General features: G+C 33.8%; 2 protein-coding genes across 9 annotated transcripts in view; one reads left to right on the top strand and one right to left on the bottom strand.

Annotated features, from left to right (window-relative positions):
• LOC115446565 (kinase suppressor of Ras 2) overlaps positions 1 to 6,471 on the bottom strand; it is a 29,928-nt gene extending 23,457 nt beyond the window's left edge. For 3 of the 8 annotated variants that reach the window (XR_005112339.1, XM_037438560.1, XM_037438562.1), the window contains exon 1: positions 6,154 to 6,471. Coding sequence is in view for 7 of the 8 variants with exons in the window: in XM_037438560.1 (XP_037294457.1) it covers positions 6,154 to 6,318 (165 nt within the window). In the remaining variant the exon portion in view is untranslated. The remainder of the gene's footprint in view (positions 1 to 6,153) is intronic. The other 5 variants (XM_037438563.1, XM_037438566.1, XM_037438567.1 and 2 more) reach the window with 2 other exon arrangements.
• A 2,695-nt stretch (positions 6,472 to 9,166) lies between these two features.
• LOC115446544 overlaps positions 9,167 to 25,735 on the top strand; it is a 72,240-nt gene continuing 55,671 nt past the window's right edge. Inside the window, exons 1-2 of the mRNA XM_030173225.2 lie at positions 9,167 to 9,714; positions 9,836 to 9,990. Coding sequence (XP_030029085.1) covers positions 9,666 to 9,714; positions 9,836 to 9,990 — 204 coding nt within the window. The 5' untranslated portion in view covers positions 9,167 to 9,665. The remainder of the gene's footprint in view (positions 9,715 to 9,835; positions 9,991 to 25,735) is intronic.

Raw genomic sequence — 25,735 nt, 5'->3', positions numbered from 1 at the left:
CAAAAGAGTTTCAGGTTTAAAAGTTATTTAATGTAAGCCAACCCGATCCCTCAGGAATAAAGTGTTATTTACCGACTTAATAGGTATGAGAAATGCATATAAAGATATTATTTATAAATCGCACGCACTCCACACATCAAGGGGGAAGGAAAATCGTAACATAGTGCGTGCAAATTAATATACCAACTACTAAATAATTAAATAATTTATTGTTGTTTTTTAATATTATAATAGGGTACGGTGAAGAGACTCAACTGCATCGAATGGTAAGTGGAGCGGCCAGATAGATTGTCTATTGATGAGAGATGCTTACGCCTCACCAGTCGACACAATTATAGCGGCTTTTTCCAAACCGTATATACCTAGAATGATCCCAAAAGCAACACTTATGGACTACAATTGCGAGTTTTACAGTTATATGTTTTACTTCTACCTGACCTCAGTCCCAAAGTGGAATCAAAGCAAAACCCCCTTCAAACGCAGAAAGAATTTGAGTTAGATTTACAACTGCCTCCCTGTCAGATGTCAAGCGTCTGGAGGGTTTATTTTCGGTTAACTCGTGCGAGAACTCACATTAAATGATGCTAGACCCAACATAAAACCCAGGACCTCTTCCTCCATAGCCCGTATTGCTGTCACTAGGTCTTGGAGGCCACCAAGTTGCTAATCAAGCCAGTACATATATCACACCAAAAATAACTTTTCAACAGATTACAATCATTCATATTTGAACCTAGGCCACTACAAAAGTGAATGTAAATATTAATAAGCCATTAACCTCTGAGAGTTACGACCATCACTTGTATTTATTATGACATACTGACTAATTGTTTTATTGCACCAAACAAAGTTGATTGATTTGTTTATAAACATTGGGAATGACTAACGCGTCACGTATTATATTTGTTAATATCACTGTACGGAGCTATTTCACTATGTTCAAATATCTGTTAGTTAACGTGCAAATATGACAAGAAAACCATTCGTCTATGTAAGCGAATGATCTAACAGTAGCAATAAATGGCCCTTGAGAATGTCCCAAAACACGACTCGTAAATCGATGTCGTTTAATTTTGATGTTATGTTTGATCAAGAGACTAGAGCGTCAGTCTCGTATTAGTCTCTCAACCAATCACAATAAAACAACAGGGAGTTGTGTCGTGTTTTTTTGACACATTTTAAGCACACAGGTTCGCATTACCACTACACTGGCATCACACTATATCTCTTCGGTCCCTCATTATTGAGGATCGTGACTCTCAATTATAATCATAGTGATATCTCTCCGTCTGCTTCGGTCTTCTGCCTTATGAAGTTCTGCATTTATGGAGACATTTAACGCATTGGAAACCTAGTCTATCCCTTTTTTTTTGTTTCATTCTCGTGGTCTCTTCACTTCCTACTTTCCGACCTTGAGCAGCTTTTAAAGGTTGTCTGGTTCAAACTATAACCTCCCCCAAATCCAAACATTATAGTGCTTTTATAATGTTTACATTACCATAGAAACTACCACATATGAGACCATTTACCAACTTACGAATGTATAACACTAATCTGTTACTTTGCGGTATAAAATATCAACCTACGCATCCAAGGTCCACCCTTATCAATGGCCCTTACATTTTAAACTTAAAAATGGCATTGTTATCTGTACGTTTTTCTAATATTACTCATAGGCTCGATAGTGTTACTCAGGCCCACATTGTTTCAAACGACGCCCCCTAAATAGGCACTCCAAGATTTTTATTGTGAATAAATTCATGACCAAACTAGGAATCAAAATTTTCGTGGAATCTAAGGGCCAATGTCCATTTTCGTGATTGCACAAGAACGTTTTTAACAGCCTACAAAAAACTTATTTTGATTGGTTAATTCTGAGAATTGGATCAGGGATGAAGATTAGGATCGATACTAAAAACTGACTTTAGACAGAAAAGCAACAAGTGCATTCACATTTCTACGACCTTTTATGCGTCCCATGATGACGAGGGTTTGGCGTATCGCCAAAAAAGTGATTGTTTTTATTCGCAATGCGAGGTTTACTCCACTTATTGTATGATAAAATAGAGCTTACGGAGTAGTTCTACCACCTCTAACTCCAGCGAATCTGTATTTATATTGGTGTAAAATTATGAGTTGCCTGCGTTTGCTAATCATTCTTTTGCCTTCCTATTCTAAGCGGGTTCGACGCATATAAATGTGGCTAGAGGGTTTGGGTAAGATTTTACCACGCCGCTTGTCGGATTTCAACCCCTCTGAGGATCTAATAGTAGGCAAATATATTACAAAAAGACATGTGCGGCCCATCTTAGAAACCAAACTAAGGACCACCCACTCCATGACTTGTGTAAGCTTCCACCAACGAAGCAATAGCCAAGTTTCTAATAGAACATGGAACAATCCACATAACTGAGGTAAAACTATCACAGTTTAAAGTCGTTGTATGTGTCGGTAATTATTTAAATTGTCATTTCCGTCATACCGCCGGCGCGACTGACAGTGACGCGCAAGCGTTCGGTTTAAAAGTAAAATTACTATTTCTTGGCTTCGTGACCAAAGGAAATGAGATGCGAATAAGTTAACGCTTGGAGTTATGGATAAGCTAGTTTTTTTTACAGAACGTAGGCAAAGTCATAGATGGGTCACTTGATAAGTAATAATCACCATGCCATAGTCCGGCGTTTTTTCTTCTTGGAGAACTTGGTATTCGGAAAGAGAAGGATCAATGCAGACATCTTACTAATGTCATCCATACGATAGTTTGTGCAGTTGTTTAAATGTTTGTTAGAAGGCCAGGATAAGTTAGAACGGATCTATATGAATCTCGGCACATGGACAGACCTAGTCCTGAATTGTAAAACAAATATATATTTAGGTGCAATCGAACGCGGAATCCATCATAACAAAGAGGATTTGTTGTCTGTTATTACGGTAGATGGACAACACACATTTATTATAACGGCCTTTTGCCCTTGAAGACGAGTTCATATTCCAGATTCCTTCACAAACTACGTAAAAAAAGTCATTCTGTTGATTTAAAAAACGAACTTTATTTTTTTTCGTCCACATGCCAGTTGTACGTAGCAAGGAATTCGAAATGAGATGCAATGAGCCGTATCGTTGCATTAGCATTGAATCAGCCGACGCGGAGCATTGTCGGCCGCATTTACATGGGCCAGTGGACGAGCCTTATGTGGACGGGTTATGGCATCATCGTGGATGTTGAGGACGTGGGGAAATTTTGGAGGTACGACAGCGTTTTCCTCAAGTGTCAACCAAAATCTAGTACATCTATTTTAAGTTCAATTCATGAAATTTCATGTATTTTGTTTTGAAGCTTATTATAATTGGGGTTGCTTGGAACTTATCAACGATGCCACGCGAGTTATCTGAGGCTCCTTCGTAATGGCAGATGGCACTATACGCACAATCTGTACCTATCCAAACCCTACTTAATAATATGGGAATGAACCATTTTACTATTTCAAATAAATTACAAACATTACATTAAGTTTCTCGTTCAATAAATGTTATGGAATAAATTATGTACTAATTTTGTTAATATTTTATTGGCAATCCATATGAAGCTTTTTATTATTGTTAGTTGATAGATCACAATCTCTTGGTTCTCATATTTGTAACTGTTACATTATCATTAATGTTTCCCTTTTAGTCACTAAATTATACCTATTTAATTTAGTATTTCTTTCTCAATAATGGACGAAAATACAGATTTTTCCTCAAGGAATACAACATTAAATAACCTCATTATACAGTACTGCAATATACTGCACAAACAATAGGGAAAATGGAATGATGATTTGAATTAAATTAATGACTATTTCCAAAAACTTAATTTTTATCAATTGTGGGAATAATGAGAAGTATGAAGTCGTCATCACCCCTCAGATGGTTATTATGGACCTTTAAAATAATTGCTATTTAAAATATTATATTTTTTTATATAAAACTGTGAAAAATTATTTATGTAAAAAAAAATAATCATAACATCTCCAATTGGTGCTAAGAAAAAACACTGACTTATATGTACAAAAACAATGTTCATTTTAAATTATGGAGCAAATCCAAACATAACAACATCAATTGCAAATATTACTTTGTTTTATTTAATAATTTGTTGTTAATCCAAATAGAAAGATTTATTATTTCTCGGTTTGCAGTGGGTTATGAAAACTGTGTGTTTATTTTTATTTTAGTTGCTTTGCTACATAATGTTATGTATTCAGTAATCATATATATTACACACTTCTACTTGGTGATATACAAGAATGTATAAAGACACTTTCACATAAGAGAAATCAATTGAAGCGTGGCATGCATCAATTTAATGCCATTATATATCATATGATTATATTGCATTGTCAGTATTAATAATTTTGATAAGTTTCTAGTTTAAAAGTGTTATTTCCACCAGTGATTATTTGTCCAACCCTTTTTATTTATGGCATATAAATATTATTTATCAATAAAACTAAAATTAAAATCATTAATTGCATTAATAGTTCATATTCATGTTTGGTTCAACCCGCAAAGAATGAAGTAACGAAGCATATATTTGTCCAATAGTAAACAACTGTATTTCTCATGATAGAGCTGTTTACCTCCCTCAACTCTCAAGTGCCAAACATCATGTTATCAGCTTTGGACATCATATGTAATTGTTGTATCAATGTACAATCTCAAGATAAAGTCTATGTGGTTTCTTATTTTGCAGAATAGTACCTCATATCTCTTATCTGTCAACTTGCACCTCGATTGACAGATTATCTATTTTTGCAATGAATTCTCATAAAATGTACAAAGAACAACACTTGATTTGAAATTATATTCAATACTATTAACCAATATTGTCTTAGTTGGTACTTAGGTTGCATATATTTCAGCTGGGCCCTATAATATAGTGTTTTTTTTAATAAACAGACTGATTACGCTCCTCAATAATGTTTGGTATCTACCAATAGCTTCCTCTTGCCCGATGTCAAATGTCAAGGTTTTTGGTGTTATATGTAGTTTTCATTTTAAGATTAGGATCTCATTGGTACTGCAATTTTATATACAGGAGTGCTAGTTGTTGGTTAAGTCAAACTCACCCAATTTATTATGGACTGTCTTAAATTTACAGTAATACCATTAACAAATACAATAAATAAAAATCTTATAAACTTTCAAAATATAAATTAAATTATTACATTGCAGTCCACAGTATATTTAACACAGTGAATAGCAAGTTTAAAAAAATAGACATGAATAACTTGGCTTATGTGAACATTTGCCAAATATAAAATTACTTATTTAGTAGAATGACTTCAGAATATTTTAAGTCAATTTCTATTTTTATCAATAATTGTATCACTTTTGCTCATAAAAATACAAATAGATTTGTATCAATAAACTTATTCACTATTCCTATGTGTAGCACTTTTATATTGTAAAACGTTACTGTATTTTTATAATTTGTCATAAACAAATTTTGTGACTAAGGAATACTTGAAAACTATTTATGTAATCAAACTATTTATATATCATTATAAGCTCTTATTTTTATGTAATATCTTATAACATATAATGAATTGTGATTTTCGAACACTGGTTGATTGTAAATTTTTTAACTTAAAATTTTAACTGAAATAAAATTTAAAATAATATAATCAACGAAAATAGATAAAAATAAAATCTCCTGCAACATTGTGAGTAAGATCTGCTTGTCTAATCTTATCTGTGTACCGTACCAGGTCACCAGTACACATTCTATTGATTCAACAAACACCATGATCCCTCTACAAATACTCCCTCCCATCATCCACAAACTATTCACGTGCCATCATTAGACGAACAAACATGTATTTTATACCCAACCGTACATTTATAAAATCAACGAAAAAATGAAATTAAAAACTTAGTATAAAGTTGGTAAAAGCATTTCTATTCAACAAGTACGCCACTATATTGTTGCAAAAACTGGTTCAAGGTGAGAAGAGCGCGTCTCACACCCCTTTCCTAACGGCAATGAACTATTCACCTCGGTCCCGCAGAAAAGCCAGAGTCCTTGTCACCAACGATCGACACACGCATTTCAAGGGCACCCACTGTTTCCCTACCCCTACGCTAGCGTATAATGAACCTTGAACCTACCTCCAGGGTCCGGATCTCCTGCTGCGTCAGTTCGGCGCTTGTGGAACATTGTGTTCGTAAACCCTCGAGCCTGTCAGCTGAAACGTCGATCATTGACTGGATCGTCTCTATCGTTTGAATTGCATCACGAACTCTCTTTATTTCGTACTCGCTATCTGCTTCCATTACAAATATCACAGCACTGTACACGGTCTGCTAAACACTATATATAAATAAAAAACAGTTTATTCATTTTATAAAAATGAATATACAAAACAATACAGATGTTATATTGCCGATACAGCGGCCATATCCAAAGAAAATCTATATTTTTGTCTATGTCCGTGCATTTTGTCATACCACAGACAATATTAGTTTGACAGTTGACATTCAAGCCTATGATACCGACAGAAAATAATATGTTACAAATAAAAAGAATCCATTGTGTAATAAACTCAAGTAAATATATTAACAATAAAAAGTTAAGATTATAATTTATCTCACTCTATTTTTTTATAATAGTAAATTCTATAAACCTTCTGGGGCATGATTCTCTACGACAATGTCGAACTTGTAACACGGCGTGTTTCGTTAACTTCGTGTTATGACTGTGTAAGAGTATTCTGGATGCTAATTTGACATTTCATAAACACGATGAGGTGTGACACATCCGCCTTATGGGCATGTTACGAATTGTCAAAATAACGTGCGGCAATCCAGCGCGTCTATGCGCGTTTAGACAAATTAATTATTTAGATACAACGACTGTATAATTTCTATTGACGATAGTATCCTCTTTACATCGTGAAAACTCAAATATAATATTCTACCTTATCAGAAACAAAAACAAACATAAATCCTAAATGATCGAATTAATATTCAAACCTATGTTTTTGTATCTTGATAGTCAAATTTGTGTTATGGGCTCAGCGGTGAAAAATAAGCTACTTTACTACTGGCAACCCGACTTTTGACAACAATTGAGGTCAATCAAGTTTATTTTTATTACTTCGATGTAATATTTCTATTAGTAAATAGATAGGCCAAACAAATATAAAACACTAATGAAGGTATCTTTTTAAACAATGTTTTCTTAATTATGTACATTACAATTAATACTATGTAGTTTCTTTGTGGTGAAAGTTTTGTACCTATAAAGTTTGATAACAATAAAGATTATTGAAGAAATTTTTACTTGTTATACATTATTGTTGTTATAAGTAATTGGTAGAGGTCTTAATCAAGGGCTTAGCCAGCTTTAAATTAAATATCAAAATCTTCTAAATGTGAATATCGATCCAGGGGAACAAAGCAAAAATTTCATGTAGGTAATCCCAATAATTTTACACAATTACAAACAAAAGTATGTAATCATGTTAAATCTAAAATTGTTTGTACAAACACTTTCTTTTTTATTTTAGGAGACCAAAGGCATCTTACATTGAATACTAATGTTAACAAAACTGATAATATCAAATGTAATAATAAAATAATTTCTTTTCAGGATAGTGAATGTAATGCAAGATATTCCAAATAAATAATAGTAAAATATACTCAGTTTTAACAACATATTATTTTTGTTTTATTTTTTATTTGTTGTTCAGTCTTAGATAACATAATATACTTAAGGCGATACCTCAAGGTCCATTTTCATACATTTTGTTTCGGCTTTAATCTGGGTAACTAAACAAACAAGGCCGAAATATCCATGATTATTAATTATTTTTACGTTTTTCTTTCAACTGCGAGAACTAATCACTAACTAGACGTGAATTTAAATTCTTTACTTGCCAATACTTGTTTAGTTACCCAGATTAAAGCCGAAACAAAATGTATGAAAATGGACCTTGAGGTATCGCCTTAAGTAAAATTTCTATACATGAGTTTGAATGTTTGTTAATTAATCAGTTTCACCTTAATAACTAAATGAATGTGTATGAAATATGCTACTCAGACAGTGAGCTGTGGATTGAATAGAGTACTTTTTATTCCAAAAGATTAATGCCGGTTGAGCGGCAAATAGAAGTTACTAGGTAATAGAGCTATAATTTTTTAAAAATAACGTTTAATAGGCAATATACACTTATTTTAATTATTGTTGGTAAGTCTGTTATATGTGAGTGTCTGTCTTAATAGTTATAAGGTGTCTACGGCAATGTCTATTTCTATAGCCAAGTTAAACTGTGTCCATGCACTGATGTGTACCAGTTTAGAGGAAATTGTAACTAGCGTAATTACTTTATAAGACCTAAAATCTTTGTCTCATTCTGAAAACCTACTGTGGAACGTCACATAGTGCTTTACAATTCAAAGTTCCGGATGGCATTGTAACTGTTTATGGGCGGTCGTATCGCTTATCATCAGGTAAACGGCATCCTCGTCACATTATTTAACTAAATAAAAAAAAAAAGAATTTGAGTTAATGCCTTGTCGATTTTGCAACAAATTTTATAATGGAAGGTCCGTAGAATTCCTATTAATATACGTTGTTAGCGCTAATTTAACATAAACTGCATAAGCACAACAGCATTTACTATTATTCATATAACAGCATTCGTGTAAAATCTTCAGTAGCATTCAATATATCAATTCAATTCAATTTTTGAAATGTGGCTTTAGTAAACAAATCAAGTAAATAAGTCAATGACATTGACATTTGACAATAATTTTGAAGTTATATTTTTCGTTTGAAAACAATCACAATCTACAGAAATTTCTTTAAATTATTTTTATATTCCTTTCATGTTTCTTACATTTAAGTATATACAAAAATGGGATTAAATAAAGTTTGGCAGTAATTTATTCGAGTTACATCATTTAATATCACGAATACAAACAAAAAAAAGCCTTTTCAAAAAACCGATACTTGCCGATTCGAGGGGATGAAAGATTTCTGAACGCATTAACACATAGTAATATAAAAAATATTAAGCATAGACAACCTATCGTATGGCATACACAATACCTATTTATCAATTACACATCGTGGCGCGTGTATGAAACGCGTTTGTGTTTAGAGCTTGTTTTGACAACACGCGTTTACGGTGTGTTATCGCGAGTAGCATAGGGAATCAACCTACTGTTCCTCCAAACTATAAAAATGACATAATTTATTGTAGTAAATCTAGTTGCGTAGTACATGTTGATCATTTTACAGTTTAAAAATGCCGGTAAATATTATTTATTTACATAGGTAGGTAACAAAATTTAATTATTTTCTTTTGGAAGTAAATCATATCTCTATCTATAACATAAGTGCATAATCAGCTTTACACACACATACAAACAATTTTCTCAAATTATTTTTTTACTGTTGCAACAACATTCGTGTATGACAACCAATTTTTAGTCTATGACTTATATCAATGAAGAGCAGACGTTTGTTGTGAAATTTGTTTCCTATTATTTCGCCTTCCGTCGTTTAATTATTTCTGTGTAATGTAATAAAAAAAAATAGGAAATAAAATATATTTTTACATTAAACGTAGCTCGTGTGATTTTTTTATTGAGTGTCTAGATGTAGTTATAGTAGAATGTTTTTCGAGCGTGTATTATTGCCTGTGATCTGCCTTGGAATAGAAGGTAAATATTTGTTTATTATATAAATCCTTGTAAAAAAGAGACAAAGATCTATGTAAACATATCTATTATATTTTTTCGATGTTGGGTTCGATATTGAAATTTAGATTCATTATTTTTTTAGTTTTTCCATTGGTATCCGCGGAAGATGTGGATATTCGCGAGGTATTAGCCGACAAGGGAACCAATGTGACGATTCCATGTGGAGGACTGCTCACGATGCCGGCGCCCAACGTCCAGTGGGTGCACCGCGGCATCAAGACACACCATGAAGTCCTGGTGAGTTGAAGATTAAACAGTTTTTAATTAACAAAAATATTATTTTATAACTAAGTATAGCGCATATTTTGTGTACTAAGTTTTCAAAGCGTAAATTGTCAATTAAAGTGACACAGTTAATTAGTTAACTAGTCTAGTTGGACTGGGAACTATCCATTAGCGAAATTAAGTTAGGTCATTGAACTTGCTATTTAGTTATTGTTAACTTAATTTATAGACCAACTTAAAAATAAACATTGTTGGTTCTCATGCTGAATAACTTATATTTATTTTGATTATATAAAAATAAATATTACAAACAAAAAAAAACAGTGCAATTAATATTGAGTTGGTCTGTGACTTTTTTATTATATGTTTTTGTTATAGACTTGGATTATAATTAATATACTTGGCTACAATGGCATAAAACGAAAAATTCTAAATCCTACCATCTTAAACAATTTTCCAATACCAGTTAATAAGGTTTAGTTGGACAGCATTATATGATAGCATATTCTTAAAATTGTTGAATTATTTAATCTTATCAATGTTAACACTACCAAAATATTCTTTATATTGATAATATAATTTATACCATTTAAATCAGCCAAGTGCTTAAAATTTCGTCTTAATTAGAACAACTTCCTTCCATCTGAAAGTAATCAAGTTCCTTAGCCTTATATTTTTTTATCAATTACTCCTCTTAAAATGATATCTGATGTTAATAAACATTTTTAAAAAATCTCCTTCTAGGGCTCGTATTAATACTTCTAACAAAGATATTTAGAGTGTTGACGATATTCAAAATATTACTATATGGCATTGAAAGGCATGAACAAATTATATCATGTGGAAAAAAAAAGAGTGCTTCAGATTTTCTTAATGATTATACTTTAATATAACTCATAAAGTATGTCACAGGGCATATAGATATGTCGAAAATATACGTATTTTTTGTTTGATTTATAAAATCAAACTTATCGCTAAATCAGGCATAAATTTCGAACACACGCGTTTTCAAAACGAAAAACTTAGATATACTCGTCCGGGAAATCGAACTTACGCCCTTTCTAGGTTTGCTGACTGAATACTGAATAGGTACTATGCTAGTACACATTAAACTTGTACGCAAACGTAGGTTAATGTCTTAAGATCCTTTCCTAACAATCGGCTTTGAACAATTCAATGGCGGCTCGTGACATATGCGCGGTAATATGCAAATTTACAAATAATGTCTATAAAAAAAAATTTGGCGGCACAAACCGAGTGTCTAATACTTAAGGAAAGTATAAAATCAACACTGGGTTTCGGAGCGTTATTAATAAGCATGATAATGCAATAAAATATTGTTTTATAATTACTCAATGAGTTAATTTACGTAAGTTATGTAATTCAAAGTTAATTATTGCCTACGAAATTAGTAACTATATATTGTACATACCAGACCTGGATTTGTAAATAGGCCGTATACGGCCATACCATACGTTTTCGCAACATTATCATTCATACTTCGCTCCTATTGGTCATAGCGTAATGCTGTATAGCAGTGGCCAAGTGTCCATACCACCCGATTCCTACCGGCTTCCCATTTAGGTTCATTTACGTTTGTCTTAGTTTTGTTTTCTGTTAAATTGGTAGCGATATGTTAAATAAGGCCATATTTTTTGACTCGGATTACCTTTTGAAATATTTCACCCTTCGCCACTGCTGTATAGCCTATAGCCTTCCTCGATAAATATGCTATCCAACCTAAAAGAATTTTTCAATTCGAACCAGTAGTTTCTGAGATAAGCGCGTTCAAACAAACAAACTCTTCAGCTTTATGTGACTAAAAATTATACCTATAGATATAGATACATTTATAGATAACTGTGGCTCGCTAAACAGGTTCGTTGTCACAAGATAATTATTTACTAAGGCGCAATCATCAATTACATAGGTATAAACTAGCGTCTTATTTAGAGTCGGACTAGAAATTGTAAAAAAAATTGTTCGTTCAAGTAGCCTACAGTATTCACCTTTGGGTACGTAAGTAATAATTAAACTATGATATATAATAGTAATACTTTCATGACCATGTCGCTCCATACGTCTGGTTTCAAAGGTTTTCACTCATTTTTCACCATTACAACATATTTTTTAATAACATTCACATTAATGACCTGGTAATTGAACCTGTACTATTTATACCCTCAGTGTGCTGCTGCAGTTGTCTTTTAACTAATAAGAATCTCGTTTTACATTTATATAAAATTATTTCCACAGAAATTTGATTATAAAAACGATACCGCTAAGAAGTCTTCTTAAATCCGCAATAAAAATACAAGTGCAATAAATAATAATAAAATGTCTTTAATTTTTTGTGCGGTCGGTTTAAAGTTAAGTTTACGATTCGCTTTTGCCGTCACCTAAAAACGCACTAAGGAATTTAAAATTATGTACACCCGAATAAAATTTATATAATGTATTAAAATATTTTTGTTGAATTTAGTAATTCATAATTAATTCTAGTTTAGCCGTGAAACTTGGCTGAAGCCAGTTTCATCAGTCTGGTAAAATGTACGTGGGGCGTCAACACTAATGGCCTTATAATGCAAAAATAATGATAGTGAAACATACAAAGTATTATTAAAAAAGGACGTAAAAACTAAAGTAACGATCTTATGAAAATGTGAATATAGTAATCTCCCGGCTATAACGTTGTGGAATCGTATTCTATCAAGTGTTTTGACGTCTCAGCACGTCATTTTTTAAAGCAGTGAAGGATAACTAATGTGCAGGGCCCTTATTCTGTATGATAGTGTAAACGCGGCCGTGTCATGTTATCCTTGAGAGATGTGCGTGGAATGGTATTCTGTAAGCCAAATTTCTATAGTCCTAAACATGATGTGTTGTGTTACGTGCTTGTTACGCACTGTTAAAATAACGTGCGGGATAGGGAATAAGACCCCATATGTGAAAAAGCACCTGTTATAGTGACGTTAGAAAATAATTCAATTAACATAAACTCTGATTCTTTCTCTTATAATGATTACCTGTTCAAAGTACACCAGATCACCCATAATTTACTAAGTACCACGAGGTGAACGTATCGTCATCAATCCTAGACGTAAGCATCCCCAAGTGAATGCCAACCTACTCGGTCTTGAGCAGTCCCCATCAATCTGCTACCCGCCATCTTTTTCATTTCGTCTTTCTATAATGTGTCCAACGCTGTACCGGGTACAAATTCCAATTTTATTGTGTTCAAATCAGAATTATTTTTTTTTTAATTTTCAGACCCTCCATAGTTAAGGTACCCAAACAAAAAGCCCCTAGTCACAGCCTGATAAGTTATATTAATGGAGACTATGACCCAAATCCCACCACAATCAGGAGCACATTGTTCTACGGTTAGCGTGCCTATTGACAGTCCGTGGTGGTTATCACAAACCCGGGTGACCTCTTTCATCAATGTCAATAAAGACCACCCACAGCGGTCTCTATTTATAGGGAAACCCACTTTATCCATACGCATTAAGGTCCGTTTTTTCCTCTAAGCTAGGTATGAGAGTATTCAACTTTAGGTTCCGTCGCATTGTCTATTTTCAAGTCCAGCAGCTGTGTTGTAATGCTGCGGTTTGACGGATTAGTTAATGCAATTCGGGCCATTATATCACGTCAACGTCTATCAGGATGACGAGGACTTTGAAGTTCCGCGATGTGTTTTGTAATCCTCAGTTCCGGATTGATTTTGTTTATAAGTTTTCGTGATGCTTACATAAGCACCTCGTAGTTACAATATCCTTAGTGGTTATGTAGAAGTCACTTCAGCCAGTAATAGTCTTTGTAGTTGGAATAAAGGTTTATCAATTTTGTACGCGAAAGTGGGAGAAAGAAAATGAAAAGTGATGTTAAGTTTTTCTTTTAATGACAGCCTGGATCTAGAGTTGAGCCGGCAGTTGTAAATGGCAACTGGCTAAAGAGCTTTTCGGGAGCCCTGGGTTATAATAACAATCCAGAAAAGAGAAAAATCATGATGCTATGTAACAAAAATTTGAGTACCCTAATTTCTACACTAGCATATTTATTTTTTACAAAACTTTTAATACTATTTTACGACATCTTTCCAAGTGACGTCGGTTCGTTATTAAAATAAAATAAATGATCAAAATTCGCAAAATATTCATCAATGCGAATGTATGTAAAGCACTTTAGGTACAATCAGCAAAGTTGGCGGTCGACCACCCTAAGGGTCAAAATAACTTGGCAAATTTGTTTTACTACGTTTGGGAGGCGGGGTTTGGGATCGATTGCATAGATCGATATCAGTCGTAAGTCTGTTGGCTACCTGCAATGACGTTACGTAACACTACCGAACCGCTGCTGAGTGTATAATAGAAAACGAAATTAAAATTGATGCGCGCACGTCTATGCTATGACGATAATTCCTATACTTGTAAGATGCATATCGTCGGCGTAAGGAACGTAATAACAAAAGTTTTATAGTTTGGAGACAATCGCGATTTACAGTGTTTATATTGTTAAAATTTTTGGCATTATTTTTTAACAAATAAGAAACGACATTATGTTAATTATTTTATATCATCATATTATATGCCTGATTACCTTCTTTTTAACTTTTAACAAACCAAACTTTATGTTGTATTAAAAAATAATCATTTTAAAGCAATTTCCGCCATATTTGTCACAACTATATTTTGTTAGTAAATTATGATTAGCTACTTTTTAAGCCGTTTTTTAGTTTTCGGTCTCTTTAAACCCATAGTCTATAATTAATTTATTAAATAAATTCAATGGCTGCATAATATTATGATTGAATTTTGAATCGTAAAAATTTAAACTGTTCAGTTTATTCAATTCGTTCAATAATTCATATTATAATAATAAATCATAGTTAATAGATTTCATTATTTGAATTGTTATTTTATTTTATTTCAAAAACTTAGACGATAACATTTTATTCCAATCTCTGTATTTACAAATATTATGTATTAACATTAAAGTTAAAATAATTGACCTAAAATTATTAGCTTCTTGGAGATATTGTTTTTTTTTTATTTCCTCTTAATGACCTTTTTTTATCTTAAATATGAATAGTTTTTGAGTTAATAACGAAATACCTTTTTTTCATCCTAATTTGAACTATTTAACACCTTTTTGAAGTAGTTAATTGGACTATTTATCGATATGCAGCGATTATTATTTATTGAATTTGAGGCGAGTTTAAAGATTTTATGTGTAGGTGGTAATATGCTTTTATTAGAGTAATATTGAAAGGCCAACATTTTTATTGCTGCAGATGTTGTTTGAAAAGAATAAATATATCACATAAAAATGGTTTGTTAAAGAGCGCATTTTTTATCAATGTTTGTATTGACACCGGTCTTACGTGGACGCATTTATCGTTAAACTGAGTCGATTGTTATGCTATTGAATTTAGAGGCATTTAAAGATTATAAGTGTAGGCGTAGATTTGAATTCTTATTACAGTAGTATTTGCAAGGCTAACATTTTATTGCTGCACATGTCCAGTTTGTAAATTTTAGTTACTTTCTTTAGCCAATTATTTAGTTTTCGCTGAGTTAAAACCCAAAGTCTATAATCAACTTACAGTTATTGATTTTTTTTTACCGATTTAATAGCTGCATATTATGATTGAATTTTGAATTATATAAATTACTTAAACAGTTTATTTAATTCGTTAAATCATTCACATAATCATAAATTATTGTTATTCGTTTCATTATTAGAAATTATTATATTTTTTTCTCAATTGTTTTTATGCTTTTTTTGAACATTTTATTTACTTTTAAAGGACATGTCCGTTTTTTGTATGGGCGCTGGTTTTATGTTTCGAATAAATTCCAACCAACCTCAAACTTATTGAATAATAATGTGCCAAAAATTAGTAACTTGGAGTCATTAAATAATAATTTTAGACCGAAAAGTCATGGCTGAGTAATTCATACAAATAATTTCACGATTCGTCAAAAGATATAACTACCTGTTTTTTTTTACATAAGTAAGTGTTATTATTATCATTTACGGATATAAAGGGAAAAATTTTAAAAATAAGAAACTTTGAAAAAAAAATTATTTGCAGTAAGTAATTATTTTCAGAGATAACTAAACAAGATTTTTGATTACTTAACTTTTTTCGGGATGCCTTCCAAATGTAATAACGTTTATATTTGCAGAGTTCATTTTAAGTGTAATATTTAAAGTAAATATTTTTTTTTAAATCTCACAATCAAATCTTTCAAATAAAATGATTTATTTCAATAGGCTCGTTTTGTGAAACAGTCGATGAGGCTCACGCACATATCGCTACGATATATAATTATCAAAAGTTAAAATCGAATATAGTAGATAATATATTTGCAACACCAATAAATAATGAGATACACATGTAAAATGAAATTTCGTAGAAAGTCTATGTAAATAAAACACATTTTTTTTTGTTACTTCAGTGATATGATTTAATTGTATTCATTACAAGTTTGATACGCTCAGCAGGCAGGTTGAGTAGAGTGTGCGCTCTGGATCGGTTGGCGATGAAGCTCTCATCCGCATCCTAGTGTATACATCGAGGGACAGTGGTTCTCTGTAATACAATTAAATTATATATTAATTACTAAAATCTATTATTCTAATAATATTTTAACGTAATGACTACAGTGCCAAAATAATAAAATTTATATGGGAGCAGAACGCCAGTGCGGCCGACACAAAATACGTGGGTCAAGTACGAAATAATCCAAATTAAGTAAAAAAAAAATCAGCTTTGTTTTCCATAATTGCACACATTTTATTGAGATAAAAATCCCAAATTTGCATTAAATCGGATTGTAATTCTACTTTAATTCAGTGCTACATATTATGTAGTTGTAAAAGAAACAATAATAACAGAAACCTCTGGGTTAAACTGGGTGGGACTTAAACGTCTATAAGCGGATCTTACAAACGCGCCGACATAGTTAATTACTCTAGTAAGAAATCATATTACCACTACTTAAAATCTTTAAACTCGTCTAAATTCAATAAACAATGGACGCCGCTTTCCGATAAAGGCGTCGACATGGAACCGGGGTTAACAAAAACATAAAAAAAATGTCGTCCTCTAACAAAGACCCTTTTTATGTGAAATCTTTACACTTTTTAAACTGAACATGTGCAGCAATAAAATGTTGGCTATGCAATATTACTGTAATAAAAACAAATTATCGCCTATCCATAAATTATTTATACTCGTCTATATTTTTGGCATTAAATAAAAATTATTAATAAAGGAGATAGAATTTCGGGCGTCTTCTTCTTTAAATTGGAAATTTCCTCCTTATTTCTTAAATAAGGAGGATTTAAATTGGAAATTTCCTCCTTATTTCTTATTTTTTAAGTTATCGAAGAACCTCTTTATCCTCTTAATAACAATTGTATTTTTTTAAGTGCCAATGAACACTAAAGATTATTTTTCTAGACGTCATGTTATCCAAATCGAATGAGCTATCACTCATATTTTTGGATCTTTATAATACATAAATTGACACCTTTTTGAGCTTATTGACTGGACTAAATGGCTTACCGGCCTGACTTAATATATTCCCAACATTAAATTAGAGTTTACTATTAAAAGTTGACGGTAAAAGTTACGCTTAATGCTACTGCTGTTTCAATATCGAAAACTCTGAATTTTTAACTGAGATCAAGAAAAGATAGGTAACACCTATAAGTATAGTGAGTATACCCGTCGAAGTAGTTTATTTTTGCATTGAGTACTTTTAAGTTTTCCAATTATATTTCTTTTCAATATTTTGACATTTGATTATTCGTAAAGCAACTTAAATAACATACTACATAGATTACTACAAGTATGATCAATAGCACTATGTTAATTTTTTGGCAAAAAAACACACAATGACTAATGATATTTGACCCTACGATAGATAGGATAACTTAAGGATTAATATAAAATATAATAAGTAGCATATTGAAGTCTGTTTTACACAATTAAAGGAATAAGTATTCATCAAAACTCAATAATATTATAATTATATTTAAAAGAGCTTAAAAGGTGGTCTATGTTGGCTTTAAATATCATTAATTATGATGACCAATAATTAAAAAAAAGCCATAAACCGCGATTTTCTCAAAACTGCAAAATTTTAAATATTAGTTCTCTGCCCTGACGATATTTTTCCCACGCATATTAACATCCACTAGTTAAAATTAATATTAAAATATTATATAGTATAGTATGACTGATTTACTTACTGTAATATTTAATTCCCGGAATATATAATCCATGGTGCAGTAGTCACATGACGGGTCGGCGACTAAGTAATTAAGAGTCCAGTAAACGAACATAAGTCTACGTAGTGGCAAGATATCGGTGTCCGTAAACGAAAAAATAATTGTGAGCAAAATACTACTGGTACTCAATAGTTGCGTGCGCGTCGTCAATCAGTAAAATACAACTAAAGTAAACAATAATAGTTATCTGCTGTTTCTTTCGCACATCTCCAAAACTGTCGTCATTGGTGAAATATGAGAAAGTGGCGTGTCTAAATATCTCGGGACATTAGACCGGTCAAGCAAAATGTGTTTGGAAGTGTACTAGCACCAACTTGTCCGATTGTACGTATTTTGTTATTGTAAAGTCGTCCAGAAGATGAGGCATGTGAAAAATACGCTGCGGGCGGTTCCATTGTATACACAGTTGCATTCGTTTTGTGACGAATATTACATCTGCGAGTTGTCGCGAACAACGTGAACTCTAGATAAAATATGAATACAATAGAATTCGAGGAAAACGGGAAATAATATTCAGGGTTTTTTCGCTTGAAATACATCTATTTACAAACTGATATTACACTAAAACAAAACATTAGACGTAGGAAAGCTTACCAGCCTGTGCTACGGCACTTCTCCATACTAAATTCACAAAAACACTTTATTCACAACGTGTCAGTGCGAAGTGTCCATATAAACCGATTCCTATCGGCTTCCCTGTGTGTACAATTTATGTAGAATTTATTATCATTAGAACGATTTACAGACCGCATTTTTGCATATTAGTACCTGTATATCGTGTCGGGTTTCCTTTCGGAAAATTTCATCATCGCCACTGCAACATATCAAGCACGTTTTCAATCAACATATAATCTGCCTAATGGGGAGATGTCTGAGACATAGTCATGGTCACGGTGAGGCGTCTTGACATTCCGGTGATACCGGAGTGGCACAATCCTAAAGTCCCGCTGAAGGAGACCGCGTCGTGCTCAGATTACTGCCGGAGAATGAATTGTGGAATCGCGCTCTACCTGCCCGTGTCCCTACCAAGCGTTCGGAAGATGCCCACCTACACCTACACTATTAGCCGGCAAGGGGAAGGCCTTGCATAACTGCGAAGACCTTTCCTCCCCAACGGCTTACACGCCCACAACACGCACTTCACAGAGACACACACTCGAACAACACAGGAGATATAAAAAAAACAGCAGTCGTTTGCCGAGTGCATAGCTACTGTTTATAGGTAGGTTATCTTACTCATTTCGTTATTTACGTCCACTAGGTTTTTCCATATAAAAAATTACTCAGTCGCAGCCCCGAGCCAGAAAGTTGGCGGTGTGATACCCCCGTGTCTCGGAGAGTACGTAAAGCCGTTGGTCTCGCGCCTGATCCCTCTACGGTTATGTCGATTGCCGTCACACCGGGCTATGAGAGTGACGGAACAGAGAGTGCACCTGTGTATTGCACACACACTTGAGCACTATAATACCTCCTGCGTACCTAGTTGATCTCCGTTGAATTCAACGAGAAGGGATTCATTAACTTCCATAAAAGCAATCACTTACAGCACAATAATTAAAAAAATACAAGTATATATTTCAAGCTATCGCATATCAAAGCTGGCCTCGTATATTCCTAACATTCGTTCGGAGCGGGTAACCGAGACCAATATTTAGCCTGTCACATTCTGTCGCTGTCAGTTTAGCAGGTTCTATTTCCGAGCTTCGCTAGGGTTGTCACGTTAACTTTGACACAATGCAACATTAATCAAGGGTTGTCACAATAGCGTTAGTTGCATAAACTAGTGCATTCACTGTACAGGTGGAAAATGGTAAGGTGTGACTGTGATGGTGTACACTGCATGTAGTGGATAGGCAGAGGAAAAATTTGTGGAGCCACGTTTTGCCAAGCTCATTAACGTATCGTAATAGGAGCTATCAGAATATTTAATACAAAATATAATCTCGGACAGTTAATACTTGGTTTACTGAGCGACTCGACTTTTATTCCCAAAGGGGTGGGCACAGGAACAACGAATTTATCCACTTTTCGTCGTGTATGTTTCGTCCCACGACATGATAGGGTGCAAGCCTATCGCCATATCGGGCACTAATTCAAGACTCCAAGTTGACAACGAGAAAAAAATCCAAAATCACTGCCCGACCCGGAATTAGAAACTCACAACACCTCGGAGCAGTAGTTGTACCGCGCACGCAATACGACTACCCCACTAATGCAGTCAGGTCTGATTGCTCGTTTTGATTAATTATGCACTATTCAATGCAAACATTTTATAACATTTCGGACCCGTTTCCCATTAGTTTACCAACAGCTCCCTCCTCCCTCCCTCTCCCTTGCCCCCGCTGCCGCGGATTCCGTTCGCGTGCCGCTCCTTTGTTAGTACTAATTAATGCACAGATGTTCCGGCCTTATTTACACTATACCATCTTAACACAGTTTACATATGCGACAGTAATACGAGTTGAGATGGTGGTATATGTTTTTTTTTATATATTTTTTTGTAATCATACACGTACTTTATATTTTACCCGAGAAAATGTAGGTACTATTCTGGCTCGTGACTATTTTTTTTTATACGGGTAAAGTAACCTCAGTGCACCTAATGGTAAGTGGAGTGAAGTCTAATAGAATGTCGACTGACGAGAGATGACTATCCCTCGATAGTCGACACAATCATGCCGGCCTGTTGGAACTCTATACACAGGCTGATCCTGGAACGCGACACACGTGGGCCGCTATGGCTGGTTTTAACACCTTGTTTGCGGTGGTCGCTATCCAGGCGAATATATAATATGTCCCACCAGCAGCAAAATTTGAATTCTATTACTCACATAATCAATTTTCTATTACATAAATAACTACTTCGTGTATTAACCGATGCAATGATCCTTTTTTCACATTGTGTCAAAAACTAACTGATTACCTTCCGTTCGATGTCTTTCCCCTCGTCCAAAAGTCCGTTGTTTCCGATGGCGTTTTGATGTGACTCATTTTGTCCCCTTCACATAAAATATTGTCATAAACTCCGTAAAACTTTAGCAAGAACGTTCAACCGTTTTACTTCACGATAGGGTTTCAATAACTCGCGTGTTGCGAATGCCCACACAACGATGGGCGATTATCCACAGAGCGGGTGGTTTGCTCTTTTTTAAGAGACAAACAAGTATGTAGGTCGTCTGATGGTAATTGACCGTTGTTGGAAACATTGTAGAATATGATCATTTATATATTTCTTGAAACAAACATTTACTGTGTTCTTTCCGCCTTAAAAGTAGGCTTTATTTTGTTATTCAAAACATATTTCTCTGTATGTGAAGTTTCATCCAAACCTGTTCAGTGTTTTGTGCATTAACAACCATCCAAAGTTTTACACAAACTATTGCGTTTAATTTTAGTTGGATTGTGCAACGTAATATCTTAAGCGGAATTCGCAATTTCGGAGGCGAGCGCAATTAAAGCGATCAATCCGACCCGTTTCGACCGAACCAATATTAGTTTTGCTAATTGGCAAACATTATTGTATACGTTGTGCAGTTTGCATCGGTTTTTAAATTCTGTATTTTTTTCTGATTTGTTTACTATGCTATAGAATGCAATCGATATTGAATCCATTTAGCGACTGCGCTGACTTGCCGCAGTTGTAATTGTAGCCCTTATTATCATGAGATACAAATACAATATTGCCTTTAACAAAGTAGCTGATAGGTTTAGTTTTATTTATGTCAACAAAGGAAGCTATCCGGTGAACGGAGCTTACAACCCATATCCAAAGAGTTAACGCGAACCTCCCCCGCCATTATCGCAGGCGGTGACACCTTACGGCAGCCCTTTACAACCAAACCTTCCAAAACATACCCAGCCGACCATCGGGTCGCGTTCAATGAACACAATAATGGATGACAGTCACGAGTCCTTTGACACGATGACAGTTACAAATGACACTTCATGAGCTTAATAATGATGCGTCAACCTGATGCCCTCGTCAACGCCTGAAATGTCATTGGGTTTTGTATCTATTTTTAGGGCACGTGTTTTTATTAATTATTGAGTTAAAATTTCATGTCTTTTATTAGTGTTTATGTTGTGTGACGGAGTTTTATTTGACCAAAAGTAAACATCGGTGGCGGCGGGACTGTATCAATTATATTATAATTGCCAAATTGCTCACAGCATCGGAGCTGCGGCTTGAAAACGGTTGAATAGATTTCGATAGAGATCTCTTTTTGTAAAAGATAACGTATTTAATACTCTCGTTTTGATAAAAAATTATAGTTAGGAATGAAGACTGGAATGCTAAGATAATATTAATAATTTTGGCACAGAAATTTTAAGAAAATAAAATAAATCTTCTCAAGATATTTACAAACTTTACAATTTACGGTTCTAAAGTAAACTGAGGTAGTTTTTAAAGTGTAACGAATTTAGTGGTCACGCTGTGGTGGACATTCTTGTACGGATCTCATTGAAATGTACGCAAAAAATGGTCTTAATTAATTAATCAGTGCACCTGGTTTGCTTAGCCACGTTTCAAGTAAAGTGGGTCTCAAATTGATAGATTGTTTAGTCCCGATCTAGATTTTGCTTGCGGTTGCACTCGCGTATACTAGGGTACCGGATTCATTTTGTTCTTTACTATTATCAAATATTTACATAATATAAATTATAGCACGGAAGGAATTATTAAAATCCGGTAAAAAATTAACAAGTTATAAGTCTGAATTTCGGTGGAAGGAGTAATTAACAAGAAACAGAAAAGAGACGAAATACCCAATTGTGACGTCATCGGGAATTACGACCCGTGCGAAAGAAAGAGATGAAACGATATCGCCACATCGCGCCCACTTCTGCACATTACAATATTTTAAATATGAATTACTCGCTCATTTTTTTTAACCAATTTTTATGCAGTTTTTGCAGGAGTGCTTCTTTTTCGTATTATTAACCATTACATATAGAATAATTTACAAAATCAAGCGTAGGCCGGTCCCTTATTTCATTCGCGGGAAAAAAGTGAGCATGTAGTACTCTATATTGTGGCTTTTTGATGGTGAAAGATTTTTAATATATCGGCGCAGTAATGGGCGTGTTCAAATACGTTTCAGGTCTATGCTTCTATAGCTTGAGGTCTATGTAATAGCCGACCTATATAGGACACAGTTGAACAGGTTGGATGCAGGCCGTTCCTAAAAATCTGGTTTGGAAATCTTTAGAGGAATGTTCATCAATGGACTTCATGTGGCTGATGACGATAGAATTTAGTTGGACCATTTGAAAGTGGCTTTTTGCATCAATCTCTTTCCCGTGATATTTGCTTGAGTTTCATTTTACATATATAAATTTTCTCCAAAATCGGTTGAACTTTACATGACTCGTGAACAAACGATATACTACCTTAATATAAGGTGTAAATTACATGGATTTTACATTTGTAGCTATGTTCGTAGCATTTGTTTTTTGTTTCGTGACGTCACATCTCGTTTAGCGAGTGTAGGTCCCGCGTGACACAGAAACCTGTTCGACACTTTTTGTATTGTATAATGCCACATTTCCTTACGTAATTAGCATTAGACTTTAGTATGTTTTTGGAATATTATTGTATAATTTAGATTAAAAATAATGAGTAAGGTCGGGCAAAGTGATATTGGGTTTTCGTGCCCAATATTAGCGATCAAAGATACACATATTAACATTCATATATGCCCATCAATACACGCGTAACGACATCCGACTCGGAAACTGAGTTCCCGCCCCTCGATATCTGGCCACCATTTCCAAAATACGACTTTGATAATGCGCAGTACCTCGTGATACGGGCTGTCTTGGAATTTTGTTGAATTTTTCATATTGGGGCGGCAAAGTGACACCACTATACTTAGTGGTAAATAGAGTCCAGATAGGTTTAGTATGTGAAGTATGTATATTTCGTGTTATACGATCATGGTATGTGATTACTATTGATAAGCAAGGTTTTTTATTCTAAAAATGTTGAATGAAGTAACAAGTGGCTCCCTCGACAGTCGCCATGGATGTTTGTTAGAATTAAACGCAGAAATAGCTGAACGGATTTTTATGAAACATGGCAAACGGATAGAACATGTCTGGCAATAATATATAGGCTACTTTGTACCCCATTAATTTGCTCTCATGGGTAATATTTATTTTAAATGGATGGCGCTGGTGTTGTTCAGACGGCGCTATAAATGGCTAGTGTTTTAAGAACTTTTGTGGCGGGAAAGGCTTAACAAGCAGGGGAAGCCGCAAAAAACACCTGGTAGTTAGTAATATACGTATTGCTTGACGTCAAATAAATGTGAATGTACACATATCCTATATAAGTTAGTTAATAATAAAATTTCATGCAGTGAACTCCTCGAAAACATCAGTATAGCAGTTCCTTACAACAAACCCAGACGCCCAATAACTAGTATTTTTAAAACACCTTCTTACAGAACTAACTTAGGTCTAAATGCTCCAATAACTAGATTATGTGCTCTATATAATAAAGTTGGCACTAAAGTGGATATTGATATATTTAATGATTCTGTAAAAGTGTTCAAAGAAAGACTGCTGGAATATCTCACAAATTAACATGTAACTTTTTTATAAATTTTGTCAACGAGATATTCTCAATAACCTTTTCTGTTGCCAATTATATGACGTTGTTTACAATAGTTTTTATAGACAAATTATTTAGTATATAATGTTGTTAGTGGTAAATGCTGTGTTCACCTATTAGTAGCACACATATCAGATGCTGTACCTTATAGTTTTTTATAATATTGATTGATGTAATATGTAGTGCTGTTGGTGTACCTTATTACAAATGAATAAATAAATAAATAAATATCCATAATTAATTCAAATCAATGCGACGTATCGTTATCGATCAATACTTGTTCAATCGTAAATGCGTCAGTTTCTATATGCGATGACGACATAGGCCGTAAATTACTTCCTCGTCTTTTCTTCTATCTGATATTATGAATGAATTAATGAATGCGCTGCCGGTCTTAAAGATGTTTGTCCATCTCAAAATCCCACACACCGTACGTGATATTACTACAGCGTGGTTCCTCATTTCGAAAAATGTACCTGTTCTTAACTTCTTTAAAGGTTGACAACTTACTCCACTAATATTGTTAGTTCATTAGTATTAAAAATTCGATCCACTTGCTCGTTCTCTAGTAAAAAATTAATGCGACTTACATAACTCACTGAAGGTTTCTTAACGCAAAACAGTTAATCCAAACTCATACCGGTTCTCATGACTCACTATTTTCCTTCACCTTTATAGACATTTGATTTATAATGATCATTGAATGTAAACAAAGATTTGTTTATTTATGAGCATGAGATTATTGTCAGGGCTTTTTGAGTAAATTGACGAACTATCGGTCTGTTTGATGATAAGCGGCTATGGGGCTCATGAGCATCAGCAGTGTCCAGGGACAAA

The sequence above is a fragment of the Manduca sexta genome, chromosome 14 (genome assembly GCF_014839805.1).
Source record: "Manduca sexta isolate Smith_Timp_Sample1 chromosome 14, JHU_Msex_v1.0, whole genome shotgun sequence".
NCBI lineage: Eukaryota > Metazoa > Arthropoda > Insecta > Lepidoptera > Sphingidae > Manduca > Manduca sexta.
Note: the sequence above shows the minus strand (reverse complement) of the source record. Positions and strands in the feature narration are given on the sequence as shown.